The 14896-nt window shown below is 32.3% G+C and overlaps 2 protein-coding genes across 4 annotated transcripts; one reads left to right on the top strand and one right to left on the bottom strand.

Annotated features, from left to right (window-relative positions):
* Positions 1-6513: 6513 nt before the first annotated feature.
* On the top strand, positions 6514-9521 carry LOC107936222 (cytochrome b5). The gene is made up of 3 exons (XM_016868917.2): positions 6514-6715; positions 8744-8810; positions 8923-9521. Exons 1-3 carry the CDS (start codon positions 6629-6631, stop codon positions 9171-9173), a joined length of 405 nt encoding a protein of 134 aa, XP_016724406.1. The 5' UTR covers positions 6514-6628; the 3' UTR covers positions 9174-9521.
* Positions 9522-10942: 1421 nt separating this feature from the next.
* On the bottom strand, positions 10943-14484 carry LOC107936207 (probable 6-phosphogluconolactonase 1). 3 transcript variants are annotated; one of them, XM_016868907.2, is made up of 4 exons: positions 14403-14484; positions 13408-13602; positions 13166-13301; positions 10943-11653 (listed from the first exon to the last, which is right to left on the bottom strand). In XM_016868907.2, the coding sequence occupies exons 2-4, from the start codon at positions 13578-13580 to the stop codon at positions 11162-11164; spliced, it is 801 nt and encodes a 266-aa protein (XP_016724396.2). In that variant the 5' UTR covers positions 13581-13602; positions 14403-14484; the 3' UTR covers positions 10943-11161. The 3 variants fall into 3 exon arrangements, with proteins under 3 accessions (XP_016724396.2, XP_016724387.2, XP_040944530.1); XM_016868898.2 differs by having other exon boundaries at positions 14211-14456; XM_041088596.1 differs by lacking the exon at positions 14403-14484 and adding an exon at positions 14113-14131.
* Positions 14485-14896: the final 412 nt, after the last annotated feature.

Here is a 14896-nt window from a genome sequence, read left to right as displayed (position 1 = left end):
TGGGCACAACAACTGCTTAGACTCAGAAATCTAGTAACGTAAACAGGAAAATTAGGAATCCCAATCCTTGTGGGATCGAACCTACTACTCTATACTATTATTTAATTAAGTTAGAGCGTAGGAAATTATATTTGGTGGTTTCAACACTCATTAGTTAGAAACCCTTTAAGCGGCAAAGTCTCTGGCTAATCGATTAATGTTGAAACAACGATTGTACACGTTCAGCATGAACGAATGTGAGCACCTTAGAGATCACATAACTCAATTTATTACTCTTTTGAATGATTTAAATAATGTTGAGGTTCATATTAACGATGAAGATCAGGTTATGCTATTATTGTGTTCTTTACCCCCTTCATACAAGTCTTTCAGGAAAACCTTAATTTATGACAAAGATAATCTCTCATTCAAGGATGTGAAGGGTCATCTGTTGAGAAAAGACAAACTCGACAATGAATTTAATTCGAATAGTAAGTTAGATAAGCAAGCCTCAATTTTTGTAGTATCAAGGAAGCGAGACAAAAGATGTCACTATTGTAAGAAGTTAGGTTACATCAAGACAGATTCTTACAAACTGCGAAATAAAATGGCTGCTTAGAGTAACAAGGAAGATTTAGCTAGTGTTAGGGTCTGTTTGATTGACGGAATTGATTTTCTGGAAAATCATTTCCTACTTTTCCAGCGTTTGATTGGAGGAAAACATTTTCCATTTGGAAAATGAACTCCAAAACAAAGGAAAATGGGTTACATTTTAGGGAAAATGTCTTACCCTTTCAATTTCCGTAAGACATTTTCCGTGCTCTCCTCTCTATCGCCTCCTTCATTCCTTCCTTCATTTCCGGTAGAAAACTGCTTCTGTTTATCGATTTTCCAGTAACTTGTTTTTTTAATTATTCAATACTTGTTTTTTTTAACACAATTACAAATAATTTATTTGATATTAGTTTTTTTCAATTTATAACAATTAATATTGTAGCTTAATAATTGAGTATTATTATAAATAAATCATTGCAATATATGTAAAAATAATTTAAAATATAAAAATTCATTAATATATGTAAAAATAACTTTTTCGAAAAATATTTTCAAAAAATCTGCCAAGCAGCAAAAAATATTTTACACAGATTCAATCAAACACCAGAAAATATTTTCTAGTAAATCATTTTACAGAAAAGTAAAACATTTTCCAGAAATCATTTTACGGAAAATATTTTACTAGCAATCAAATAGACTCTTAATTTGGCCGATGACAAGGGTGATGATTTCTTGTTGGTGTCAACAAGTGAAAACTTCGAGCTTACGTCTGAGTGGATCCTAGATTTGAGATGTTCTTTCCATATATTTTCCAATATAGATTCTCCACATACAGTCCAGTTGAAGGTGGAGTTGTGTGTATGGGAAATGGTTCACCCAGTAAGGTAACCGATATTGGTATTGTTCAGATCAAGATGCACGACTGGACAATTAGGACACTATCAGATGTCAGGCATGTGTCTAACTTAAAGAAAAATCTCATCTTCTTAGGAATTTTGGACTCAAAGGGTTGTATAATTAACATTGAGTCAAACAAAATTAATGTATCTCGTGGAGCTCTCGTTTTGATGAAAGGTAAAAATATTGGCAGTTTTTATGTTTGGGAAGGATCAACGGTGACCGGTGAAATAAGACGTCTTCCATCTATTAAGGAGTTGAAGTCGACTTGTTTTAAGCGGAGACAATTTGGTCATAGTAGGGAAAAATGTATGACTGTTTCGTATAAAAGAGGCTCTCTTTTGGTTACAATTTTAAAAAGATAGGACATTGCGTTCATGGAAATCAGACCTGTTTCAGTTTTGATTTGGCAGTACACAAGTCGAAAACTAGAAGACTTCCAGCTTCAAACACAACTTCGACTTAGTTAATATTGTTAGGAAATGTGCTCATATTGTAGTAAATATGTATTTTTTTAATTTATTTGAATGGTGAATAAATAAATAAAGTTAATTTCACATTTCACTATTATGTCTTTTATATTTTGCATGCATAGCTTAATTGTGACAAGTAAATATTAACTCATTGATTGTCTAAAGTTCAAACTGAAGATAAGTGTCATTGTAAAGAACATTTACATTGCGAAAAAGACATCTTACTTCAGTAGATAATCTAAATGAGCGTAATCTCGTAAAAGAATCAAAGTAAGAATTTAGTTCAAATATTGAGAAAGATTATCATGTCGTCTGCAGTTCCAATTGGGAAGTGGCTAGTCTTGGTTATTGGAGTAGTTAACTCTACAAGTAGAGACATAGATATATTCATTGGTAGAATGATACATTAGACTGGACCCAAGATGAATTAATTTTGAATTCGTTTGTGAATTAATTCACTTGTGACATTGATGGTGTGATTTACCTAAATCCTAAGTTAGTCACTAACCATACGTATGCAACTCATGTGCTTTGATATAAGTAGAGGCTTATGTTCTAAATATGATCGAGCCCATAACTGGTATGTTGGGTGCATGACTTGTGTATGGCATGGCTTTACTAGCAACATTAGAATTTATAGCTCAATTAAAGAGATAATGATATCCTATCATTGGCATGTGTGGATTGATAAATATGAAACGTGGCCATGGGTTGCTTGTTCTCGAACAAGCAATTTATCGCAGTCATTTGTTGACAGTGATCATATTAGTCATTAAGAAGAGACAATGGTGACAATGAGATAAAATATGATTGTATTGAGTGAACAGATTTAACTCAAGGGAATCAAGGATATCATATGAGGGTAACACACACATGATGAGGTCATTGGACAAAGCAACTAGATGAATTGCTTTCATAAAGAGTACAATAAGGATTTTTCAATCATGGTACTTATTGTGAATTGACTCCATGATTAAGTAATTGCGAATTATTTGAGCGATACTTCTGGATATAATTGCAATCACTAGAGCCTAATTGTATATGTTCGATTGGTCCCTCCGCTAGCTCAACAAAAGCTCAATTGACTGCATTTGAATCAGAAGAAAATTCTGCAACTTTGGGAATAATTTAATTAAGTCGATTTATTCGATATGGAATTAAATTAGGTGATAGTGAGAATTGTTCAACTAGAGAATTTGATTAAAGAATTTTATGAAAAATTAATTTGGAAAATCTAAATGATTTTGGAAAAATTAATTTTGATTAAGTAAAATTAAATTAATCAAATCAATTAAATTTAATATGATATTTTTTTAAGTTAATTTTCAAGTCAAACAATTGGCCCAATGGGTAATTGAACTTGAAAACTAGTCGAACCGGGCTCGGTATGTGAAACCAGACCGATGGTCCCACCAGTGGCTAGACCGGACCGGCCGGGTCGTCATTGACTCGGATTGAACCGGTAGTAGCCGAACCAGCTCGGGATGTCGTAAGGGAGTCGCACCTGCATCACCGAACACAGTTGTGCCGGTAACTGTGACGAAGGCATCTCGGTGGTCGACGGCTGTTGGTCGTCGGTGGTTGAGCAGTGGAAGAGTTACACTATTACTGGGACTCTACCAGAGAATTTGATTTCATATTAATTATTCCAAAAATAATAATATTTTCATATTTTAATATTAAATTTAATTTAATACTTATCTTAATATTAAATTTAATTTAATGATTATCTTGTAGATAAACATTCTATTATTTTAATAAGATTAAATATTTAATTTAATTTAATATTTATCTTATATTAATTAATATTAAAGTGATTAGGTTTAATAATAGTTGAACTCTTTAAACTCTCTAAACTCTTCCTATATAAAGAGAGCCTTGAGTCATAATTTACACACACTTGAATTTAATAGAAAGTTGTAGAAAAAAAATTATCTGAAGAGATTATTCTAGAAAAGTTCTAGAGATATTTTTCTAATTTGCAACTTGACCTAAAAGTTTAGAAAAATTATAAAATTACCCATTGGTAATTTTTTTAAATTTTTTATTTGATTTGAAGCGAGCCCACACTCGGTAGACGTGAGCTTGAGGATAGCAAAGAAGGCTACTCGATCGAAGAGCTCATCCTAGACGGATTGAAAAGGTAAAATTTTGATTAAGTGTTTATTACTTTAGATATCATAACCAATATTTTGTTTTGGAAAAATTTTTAAAATTCTGGTTTTTCCTTAAATTTATTTTCTGCTACGTTTTTCAAACCCGTTTTTCCAACAAATATCCTGCATAGTCCGTTGTGAAAATATGAGTTAAGGTGGAGATTTGCGGAGTTATGCCTCGTATTTTTCGGCTTTTCTTATTCCAGTTAAACTCTGTTTTTAGTTTTACTACTTAAACTTTGATTATTGTAGGTTATTTTAATATTATTTGACCTACAAATTTAGCGTATAAATAATTCTTTTTTCCACCCTGGAAAAATAACTCATTACACATTTAGATATTAATTTTTACAAGCTTTAAGAGAATTTTGTGTTTACGTTTTGAGGGTTTTTACTTTGAGTTTCGGAGTTTAGTTTTATCTTCATCTTTTGTACTATTCTTTTTTTACCGTTTTAGTGAAATTATCTTTGTCCATAATTTTTTTATCCTCTTCGGAGGAGTTTTTCCATGTAAAATATTTGTGTTTGATCTTTTTAATTTCTTTGTTATTTTACTTGCTCGTTACTTAACGGATTTATCCCAAGATGAATGTGGGAAATTTTGCAAAAGAGATGTAAATTAAGCTGAAGAATTGCTGACTGTGTTTGGGGTTTGCTGCGTTTTGCATAATGTTTCCGAGATGAGAAATGTGAAAGTGGAGGCTGAGCTAAATTAGATGTTTTCGATGATGAGGTGATCCCTTATATTAATTTGTGATCCATGACAAGCCAAGGATTGCATTGCTCATAATTTGTTGCACCATGGCCTCGATGGCACTGGTTTTCAATAATATATTTGATTTGCTTTTGTCTGAAATAGTATTAAACACTCTTTTATATTTTAAAATAGAATTAAGATTTAATTGATAGAAAATATAAAAGTTGAGGGTTAAATTTGTTATTACACTAATTAAAAAATTACTATATCCTTTTATTATCTAGTTAATGGTAGATAATGGAAATGGATTCAAAAAGACAAAATTCAAATAGTTGAGTGACTGTTTTGCAATTTTTCATAATTGAGTGACTAAAAAATAGCTTAATAGTTTAGTGACTACTAAGGTAGTTTATTCTTTTTAATAATATTGAATTTTGGTGTAAATTACAAAATTGATTTTTTGTGATCGAATAAGACCAAGGGAGATGGCACCAAAGTTGTTGGCGGTAAGGGTGAGCGTTCAACTGAATCGAGAGAAAATGTTTCGAGTTAATCGAGCTGACGAATCTTATTTTTCAAATCGAGTCAAGTGAAATAAAATTCAAGTCGAGTTGAATCGAGTGAAATTGTTCGAGTTAAATAAAAAATTAAACATGTCAAATTAAAATCTTGTTATAGTATAACTAATTCCATTTTAGAATTTATAAATTTGAAACCATATATATTTGAAACTCTTTCAAAACATATTAAGAGAAAAAAAATATATTTAGTATGATAAGCTTAAATTGTTAATTTACTTATTTAGGTCCCAAAATTATCATTTTAAAAATTTTAAAAATTATTTATATATTCTTTAGAATTTTTTAGAGTTTTACTAAAAATATAAATTTTGGAAATTTTAATTTTTTTTTGAATTTTTAAAAATTATTTTATTTTTTTAAAATTTTTTTGTGAGAGAGATTAATTTGCTCATTTTCAAAATTGACAAGAACTAAAGAGTATTTATATCAATATGTTATTTGAGTTATTCGAATTACTCGAGTTATTCAAATTGTAAAATTCAACTCGACTTAAATTCGAAACTTGAATTACTTATTCAAGTTGACTCGAAAAAACTGAATAACTTGAATAACTCGATTCAATTAACTCGAAATTTAAAAAAATTAATTTTTTTTTGAATCAAATCAAGTTTTACAAAAGAGAGAGAAAAGATGAGAAGGAAAAAGAAAAAGGGGAAAAGATAGGAAAGTTAATAAGGAATTAAAAATAAATTCAATAAAAAAAGAGAGTAAAAGGATTATTTGAGAGTGATAAAATTCATCTATCAGATTAGCTTGTCATTACATATTTAATAGGAGTTAATGATTGAATGACTCTAATATAATCTACATATAACAGTAGTATTATATGGTAATTCTTTAAAGTTTTAAGACCAAAACATAAATTTACTCAAATATAATATACAGAACTAATTTTATAGTTTACCATAAAAGAGTGGTTACAATATACTATAGGTCTTTTGTACGCCTCACAAATTTGAAATTTAATTCTTTATTTTTAAAATTTTAAAGTTCAGTACAATTGTCAGTCAATTAGTTTTTTTTTAATTAAATTTGTTGTGGGGATATTTAGAAATAAAAAAATACTCTTTTAAATTTAACAAATGACTTTGATACTTAAATATAAATTTTGAAGTAAAAATAAAAGTAAAAAGAGTAAATTACAAAATTACAAAGAATACATGCATTTAAGACATATTTTAACCTAAAAGAATTGCCGCCATAGTCCAATTTGTTTATGAACGAACAACTTTCAGACCGAGACAGCCGCCAATAGAGAACTGAAAGAGATCAGCAAAAGGAGCCTCAAGCATGCCGACCCTTACAAAGCTTTATACCATGGAAGAAGCCTCTCAGCACAATACCAAAGACGATTGTTGGGTCGTTATTGACGGCAAGGTTTATTTTCCCTCCCTTTTAGTTTTTATTATTGGTTTGGATCTTAAGGTTTTTTTTTATCCTTTTGTCTCTCCTGGGATTATGGTTTTGCTCTTGAACTTTTTGACTCTGTCTCGTAGTTATTTTGCCTTAAGAGCGCAACAGTTTTCTGAGTGTTTTCGATGCTTATTTGAAAATTAAACTTCATCTTTCAAAAAAAAAAATAAAAATTCTTGTATTAGATGCCTTTTCTGTTCTGATTTTTATTTACAGCAAGTTCAAACTGCATTTGGATAATTGCCGCATTACGTTTTAATGCTTTGTCTTTGCTTGTCTCTTAATTGCCTGGAACTATTCAGGTTAATCTCAAACACAAAACACAATTTAAGCTAACTCTATGGAAAGTTTTGGTCTTTTCTCTAACTTTTTGGTGCAAAAGGGTTAGATTAAGAGTTGCAAAACAAACCCAAGTTTTTGAATTTTCATAATGCTCGTAGGGTTGTGCTTGAAGAGGACGATGATTATGCTTGTGCTGAGCTTATAATATGCTTGTTGGGTACAACTTGTATTTTGGTAAGAAAATAATCACGTACCTTCTAATTATAATGTTGAGTCCATGACTCAATATTCATTTTGCGGTGCAGATGCTCGTTTTTAGTTACTAAGCCTTCTATCAATAGGAGTTTCAGGAAATACAATCCCTTGCAGGGTGACACTTTTGTAATAACACTCCATGACAATCCACTCCGTAACATGGGATGCTCCCTAGCATGCAATGATATACAGTACTTTACATTACTTAAAATTGGAGTTGTTGGAAAGACATGCAACTATGCAAAAGTTGTGGAGCTAACTTTGGAAGGTTGGTAGGATTCCTAGTTGCTCCTCTATTGGAATGTCTTAGAGAGCATGGTTTGGAAGTTTAGAATACAAACATTGTTAAGAAGTACACTTACTAATCTTTCCTTGAACTACTAGTGCTTTCCCTTGTGGTTAAACAGAAAGGACACTTATATTTGAACACACAAGTAATGCTCAATTTACCAAAAATATTACGCGAGTGTTAACTTCCTCACGGTATTTGTAATTTCCCTCTTTTTTGGAAACACGTTCGATAATCTCTCCCAATCTCACTATCCACTATTAGCATGTTCAGTCCCATTTATTTCTATATCGGTTCATTAATAACTTCCCTTTGAGACCTAGAAATTGAGGCTTGAACGTTTCTTTAGGATGTTTGGATCTTTTTGGCAAACTTAAAACATGTTCTAAATTTTCTTTGCAACTCTCTTTGAAAACAATCACAACCACCGTAGTTTTACTTTTCTTAGCCACCTATTGCTTCCATCACCACCACTTGCCACCGCACTTGTTTTCCAAGGTTTACTCTGATCTTCCTCTCCGTCATCTTTTCACGATATTCCATTTTACTGGTTTATAAGGTTCCCTCACTTAAGCAAAAGAACCCTCTACATATGGAAGAACTAAGTGCATTGTATTTTGTCGTCTCTAGAAGGATTCTTTCTTGTCACCATACTCATTTGTGTTGATCTTGGCTAGTTTTACTTGCCATAGGAATTCTCCCAATGATATTTAAGGTGGCCTCATCTGCTCATCTATGGTTTCTATTTAAAGTAGCCACCTAATGGCTTAGTGTTGTCCTGCTAATTGTATTAAAGAAGCTAGCCATAGGGTCGTTGTTAATCCCTTTTGTTGGATTCATCTCTTAATTGATTAATGCTCCCCTGGTTTTGAGGTTTATGTACTAGTTTTAACATCTAGGAATTGCATACGCAACTTGATGTCCTCTACCGATGGACTCTAGTATTTAAACATTACTGTAGATCTTTCTGAAGACTCTAACTGTATGATCAATCATGTCTTCAAAATTTTGGTTGGACGTGATGAACTCGGTGAGCTAACACCTTGGATGGACAATCGCTTATGCTCGATTTTCCTTTGAAGAACATCAAAATGTTATGATATGGGAATGAACTCCTTTCCATTAATTGGTATCTTGATTGAATACAAAGTCTTTTCCCTTTTTAGGTATATGATGTTACTCCTTATTTGGATGAGCATCCAGGAGGTGATGATGTAGTGCTTGCAGCGACAGGTGATACTCTTATGCTTACTGACTAATAAATTTCTTGTTAAGCGAGCTTAGAATTTCCTGATTATGAAATAATGCATCCTCGAATGACATGCTTCTGATAATTTTCTTGAAGGGAAGGATGCAACAGATGATTTTGAAGATGCCGGACACAGCAAAAGTGCAAAGGAGCTCATGCAGAACTTTTACATTGGTGAGCTTGACACATCTGCTCCAATAATCCCAGAACTTGAAATTGCATCCAAGAAGGAAACAGCCAATTACTCTCGGAATCTCATGGATTTGACAAAGCAATATTGGGCTGTTCCTGTTGCAATTGTTGGAATCTCTGTGGTGGCTGGTTTCATATACCTCCGTAAAAAGTAATGCAATTTGATTTTTCCCTATTGGCTGCTGAAAGGGAATACTTCCCAAAATTTTGAATAATTAGATGGATAATGATTAAGAACATTTAGCCATTTTTATTTTTTAGAATCTGAGGGTAGGGTTTGTTCATTGATTACCTTCTTTACAATACATGCATGATAGGATTGAAGAACAGGGAAAATGCTTGTAGTAATACAAGGGGAAGGGATTTGTTGTCAAATTGGATTGTTTTAAGTTTTGAACCAGTTAAATGAGCTTGAGGATGTAGTAAATTGATGATTTTGTGGGTATATATGTCCCTGAATAATAAAATGCTAGTCCATGAAAAGCATCTTCATCTTTGGTTTTTATCAGTTGCCATCCAAATGAATGTCACTGGCAAGCTCAAGCTATTTCTTTATATGAACTTTGTTTAATCTATCCCTTTAGAATCTAGACTTAAAACCCAATGCACTCAAAATCCTATGCATCAATTGAATCTTATTGTTAACTTAGAAACCAAGTTTGAATTGAATGAAGAGCACATATATTCCAATCCCAGATGTTTCTCAGTATTAATTCCTTCAACTTCTAGCAAACACCGTAGGCTTTACCATCTTAGAAAGATAGAGAAGGGGAAAAAGAAAGAGATTCCTTTAGATCTTTGGAACAAAATTGATTGTTTTTTTGTTAAACATCAAACTCATTGCTGGATTTTTCTTATAAAGCTTAAAAGTTGTTTAATCTTATCTTTTTAGAATATGCTATTGTTTGAAAGCAGTACAATAATGCTTTGGTTGTGAACAGTTTATTGTACTACACACCTTTAACTGAAGATCTTCTACTGAACATATACTCACTTTCCCTAGAGCTTTTGCTTGAATGACACATCCCTAAGAAATGTAGTCAGGGCACTTTTCTTTGGAAGTATTAATTTTTGCATATTTAGCTGTGATAGTAAGGTTTAGTTTTCATTGGAAGTACTCGTATTTGATACCTGTGTATGTGCAACAAAATTAACATACCTATGTCGAATATATTATACAATATAGATACCCATAGCCAAATAACGACTAAATATAGTTTTGGAACTTAAATTTTGATAGGTTTGTTGGGTGGTTTGGTCTAATCCCATTAGAATATGCCTCCTAAATCAACTACTGTCTCTTTCTTGAAACAGAATGAAGATATTTAAACACACTCCATTATTTAATTACGGGTAACTAAGAGTAGGTGAAGAAGCTAATCTTTTATTCCAACTGACGTCATGAGGCAGATTAGGTATTTTGCTTATTTTGGACCATCATCCATGTAAAATTTTTAGTTGAAGGCTTGAAGCTAACCTACTGAAGTCCAGAGCATTTTGTTTCTTTTTTGTTTTTTTTCTTTAAATGGGATCTTAGATCATTACAATGGATGAAGACATTGATTTGAATATGACCATATGAGATGCCATTAGCAGTGAAATAGTCTTAAGGGGGAAGCCTTTTTTGTTTCACTCCAATCTGCTCTTAGATCATACAACAGAGAACCTATTAAGATAATGAAATGATAACATTTCCTTGTCATCCAAGTGATAATCCCAACCATCTTTTCTAACGAAGAATGTTTCACTAGTACAATCATGAATGAGAAGGGCTTTTATTTGCCACCTTATATAGATGCATCAGACACTTTCTGAAGTAATTACTAATTTATAATCCATCTTTACAACAGAGAGATGGTACTTTGATCCATGCAAAAAACAGAAATTGCCAGAGTTTGATTATCCATGTCAGAAGAACGGAACCTGAACCAGGAATAACCTTTTGCATTAAGACTCCAACTTTTATTTGTTTTCTCTCCTTACAAAATGGATTCCAAACTTCCCACTTCAAATATAAAAGAGAAGGAAAAAAAACCAGAATAAAAGAAAAAGGAACAGGAACTAATCGAGGACAGGGATCAACGGGTTTTGAAACCCTCCAACTACGTACAAACATACAGTTTGGCAAGAAAAAAACTAGACCTTACTCGGAAAATTGAAGACCATCCAGTTTCGATGCAGCTGGCTTGTCCAAAAACCATACCAATTTCCCTTTTGTTGGTTGGACTAACCGAGCAGGCAGTGATGGGCAGTCAGGTCCGATATTATCAATTGCCAAATGCACCGCCTCTGCTTTGCTCTCACCTGTCACAACCATTGCTACATTGGATGCTGAATTGATGACAGGCAAAGTGAATGTTATCCTCTCAGGTGGAGGTTTGGGGGAATCAATTATGAAAGTTACCCATTCATCAGTCTCATCGAGTGCTGAATGATTAGGAAATAGTGAGGCAATGTGACCATCAGGTCCCATGCCAAGAAGGATAAGGTCAAACTTGGGGCAGTCACTAATGTCGGAAACACTAACCATTCGTGTTTTCACCAACTGTCGGATAACAAACATGTACTCATCAGCAGCTTCCTCTGCAGAAACTGAATCATTGATAGAATGAACATGGCTAGGAACAATGGGCACCTACAAATACAAGGTATATGCCATTATAGCGTATACTTTAAGGTGTAAACTTTTCAAAACAAACTGAAGCATAATTTTTCAGTTCAATCTATCCATTGAAGAAAGCATTGCAGAATTAAGAACTTGAATATCAAGATATGGATGGAAGCCCTCGAGGCAATAAAAGAAAACAGTGTCACTGTTGACACAAATATTTCTACAATAATTCAATACAATTTCTTTTTATGGTCACTTCCTGAATACTAGATGTAATAAAATAATAATGGTAACCTAAATTTTACCACAATCAAAGTTCAGTTTGATTCTAGTTTAGTCATTTTCCTGACCAACTACTTCAAAGGGGTGTGAAGCATGATATACTAGCTAGTTAGTTCATTCCATGTTCCACATAACACAATGAAAAAGCATTCATCAAAGCTTTTCTCTAACTTATTTTGTAAGATGTGAGAAGGGACAAGAGGTACAGAAAGCAGCAGTAACAGATCAGCAAGCCAAAGAATTCTCAAATTTGTCTGATCATGAATATCATGAAAAATTACTCAAAGGCTCCAAATACACAAACTTATCATCTTTGAGGAAATAAAAAAACCAAGTCTAGGAGGGCTGCAAAAGATAAAATGACAGTTTTACCGTAAGGCCTTTAGCTTTTCAGGACAAACAGTTTATCTTGGAACAAAACCGATTGAATCAGTAATTAGAACAAGCTCAAAAGTTCTTAGAAAGGTAGAACCACCAAAAATGTTCCTCAAATCATGTGGAAATTTATACTTCCATACTGTCTATTATAGCAAGTGTTTAAACCCCTCACCAGCCAGTATTGCCCTCTTAAGAGAAAAAGTAGCGGGTTGCTTTATTTTATATTGTGGTGAGATGGCACTGTGAACCATTGAATGTCCTGGTAAAGGCCATTCAAGTGGAAGGATCGGTCATATAAAAGAGATGGGTAAAAATAAACCAGAGCTGAATGAAGAAATTTCCAAAAATTTTATGAATATCAGTAAACCCGAAGCTCTTTTTGTAGTTAAAACCAAATATCTAATTCAACTGAAAACAACATAAACAGTACTTGATAAATTCATGTCAGTAACTCTTGCCGAAAGAGGCTAGAATACTCAATCTCACACCTTCTAATGTCAAAGTTGATACTCCATCAAACGAATTCAAAGAGCAAACATGGGAACCACTGAAAATAAGAAATCCATTCATGAAGAATCACATGTTGGCATATCATAGGTAAACTAATACTACCAGTTAACATAATAAGGACTTCTAGCAAAGGCTAATATTTCAAGATCCAAAGTGTAGATCAGGCAAATCACAGAACAATAAAGGGACTATTCTGTACTTTATGTATTAACTAAAGATGAGGTAAAAAAGAAGACATCCAAATAAGATATTAGAACAACAAACATCATTTTATGATAACAGTTCCCCTTCATTTGGTCCTTGAAAAGCAGAAAGGGAGAAAAATAAATAACTTGCATAAAATGAAATATAGGTTGAGATGCTAACCTTTGAAAGAAGGCCGTCTTTTGCAAGCTTATAATTACTATCAGAATGGTTTTTTGCTACAACACGTTCATCCGCCCAAAATATATACCATTTAGCCCAGTCTACCGTCTTGTTATAAGGGGCTTCGCAAAGTTTTCTGTTTCCCACCAAAAACTTTAAAAGGGAGAACACCAGAATCACAAGAAACAAAAAGAGAGAAAGAAAAAAAAAGACCCAAAGATGGAAAAGGAATGCATTGATACCCCATTAAGTCAATGAGAGAACCTCCAGACAATGCAATGGCAAAAACGCCTCGCTCCTTCACAGCAGCCTCTGATAACTCAGCAATATAGTCAGCCAAATCCGTCCTTAGTTCATCCAAATTTTCGAGAATCCTCAATTCTCCTCTATCATTGTTAACCTCAGAAAGAGCCATGCTTTTGACGATTTTACCAACTCTAATGTGAAAAAAAAGGGGAAAAAATTAAAGTAGAATTAAGAATATAATAGAGCCAATAACACATAAATATCCAGTTACACGAGATAAATTAATTAAAAGCAATTCCTTCAGCAAACAGTCGAAGAAGAACAAGGAAAAAAAGAAAACACTGAAAGAAAATATAGCAGCAGCAATAAAGCCATTAACTTTGGCAGCTCACAGCATTAAGTTAAAACTCATCAAGACTTAAAAATTGTAGATCATGCTAAACAGTTAATAGAATCTATGACAAAAAGGTAAGAAATACTCAATAATACAGTTTAAGATTCATCAAACCAAACCCCAAAAAAAGGGTCATAATAGCCAAAAGCCCGTCACGTTTTTGAATAGAGTTTAAAACTTTGAATTGAACACAAGAAGTCGAACAAAAGGGTATGATCATCTCAATTTAGAGATCAAGAAAAACAAAAAAGTTCAACTAACTTGATAAGCCCCAAATAGATGAATTTAACAAAAAAGCCAGTTATACCAAGAACATATAAACGGAAGCTTTGATCAAAGAAAAATCTAAAATTTTATATTTACAATAAACAAGAGCAAAAGAAACAAAAAATGGGAAATGCTTACAAAGAAGAAAGAAGATGGTAGCAGAGAAGCAAGGAATAGGTGAAGATGGAAGATGGGAAATCAAGAACAAATGGAAATAATTTATTTATATAATACTAACACGAAAACAGATAAATGTAAAAATACAATTAAAATTTATATTAAAAATAAAAATCTGTTTCAGAAAAGAAGCTGAGGAGAATTTAGCTTAACTGCAACCAATGAAAATGACAAAACACACACACCAAAATTATTTTTTTCTCTTTTTCTGTGAGAAAATGAAAAGGTAAACGGATAATATTTAATAGGCTAAATTAGCCATATGTGTCCAAAAATAATTTTATTGGCCATAAGTGGTTTTATTTTTTTTTGAAAATGTAGAGAAATAGGTCAATTTTACATACGCTTTTTGCACGTGTGATAGGAAAATATATTCAGTTGGACATGTTTTTCCCTTAAATTTATATATATATATTTTTATTTTTTTAAATTTAATTAGGCGTTTTGGTCATATGATTAAATGTTAGTGTTTTTGTTCTTGAGTCTCAGGTTGAATTTCTCTCTCACTCACATTTGTATTTTTTTATTTCATGTTGTTTTAAACTTTTTATTATTTTTAATTAATGTTTTTAACGTATCAACTTCATTTGTTAAATGGTTAAATAATAATGGTTTTATCAAGTTCAATTTCTCCTCTTCTAAACACA

The sequence above is a fragment of the Gossypium hirsutum genome, chromosome D02 (assembly GCF_007990345.1).
Source record: "Gossypium hirsutum isolate 1008001.06 chromosome D02, Gossypium_hirsutum_v2.1, whole genome shotgun sequence".
NCBI classification, from domain to species: domain Eukaryota; kingdom Viridiplantae; phylum Streptophyta; class Magnoliopsida; order Malvales; family Malvaceae; genus Gossypium; species Gossypium hirsutum.
This window is presented reverse-complemented; position numbering and strand designations above follow the sequence as displayed.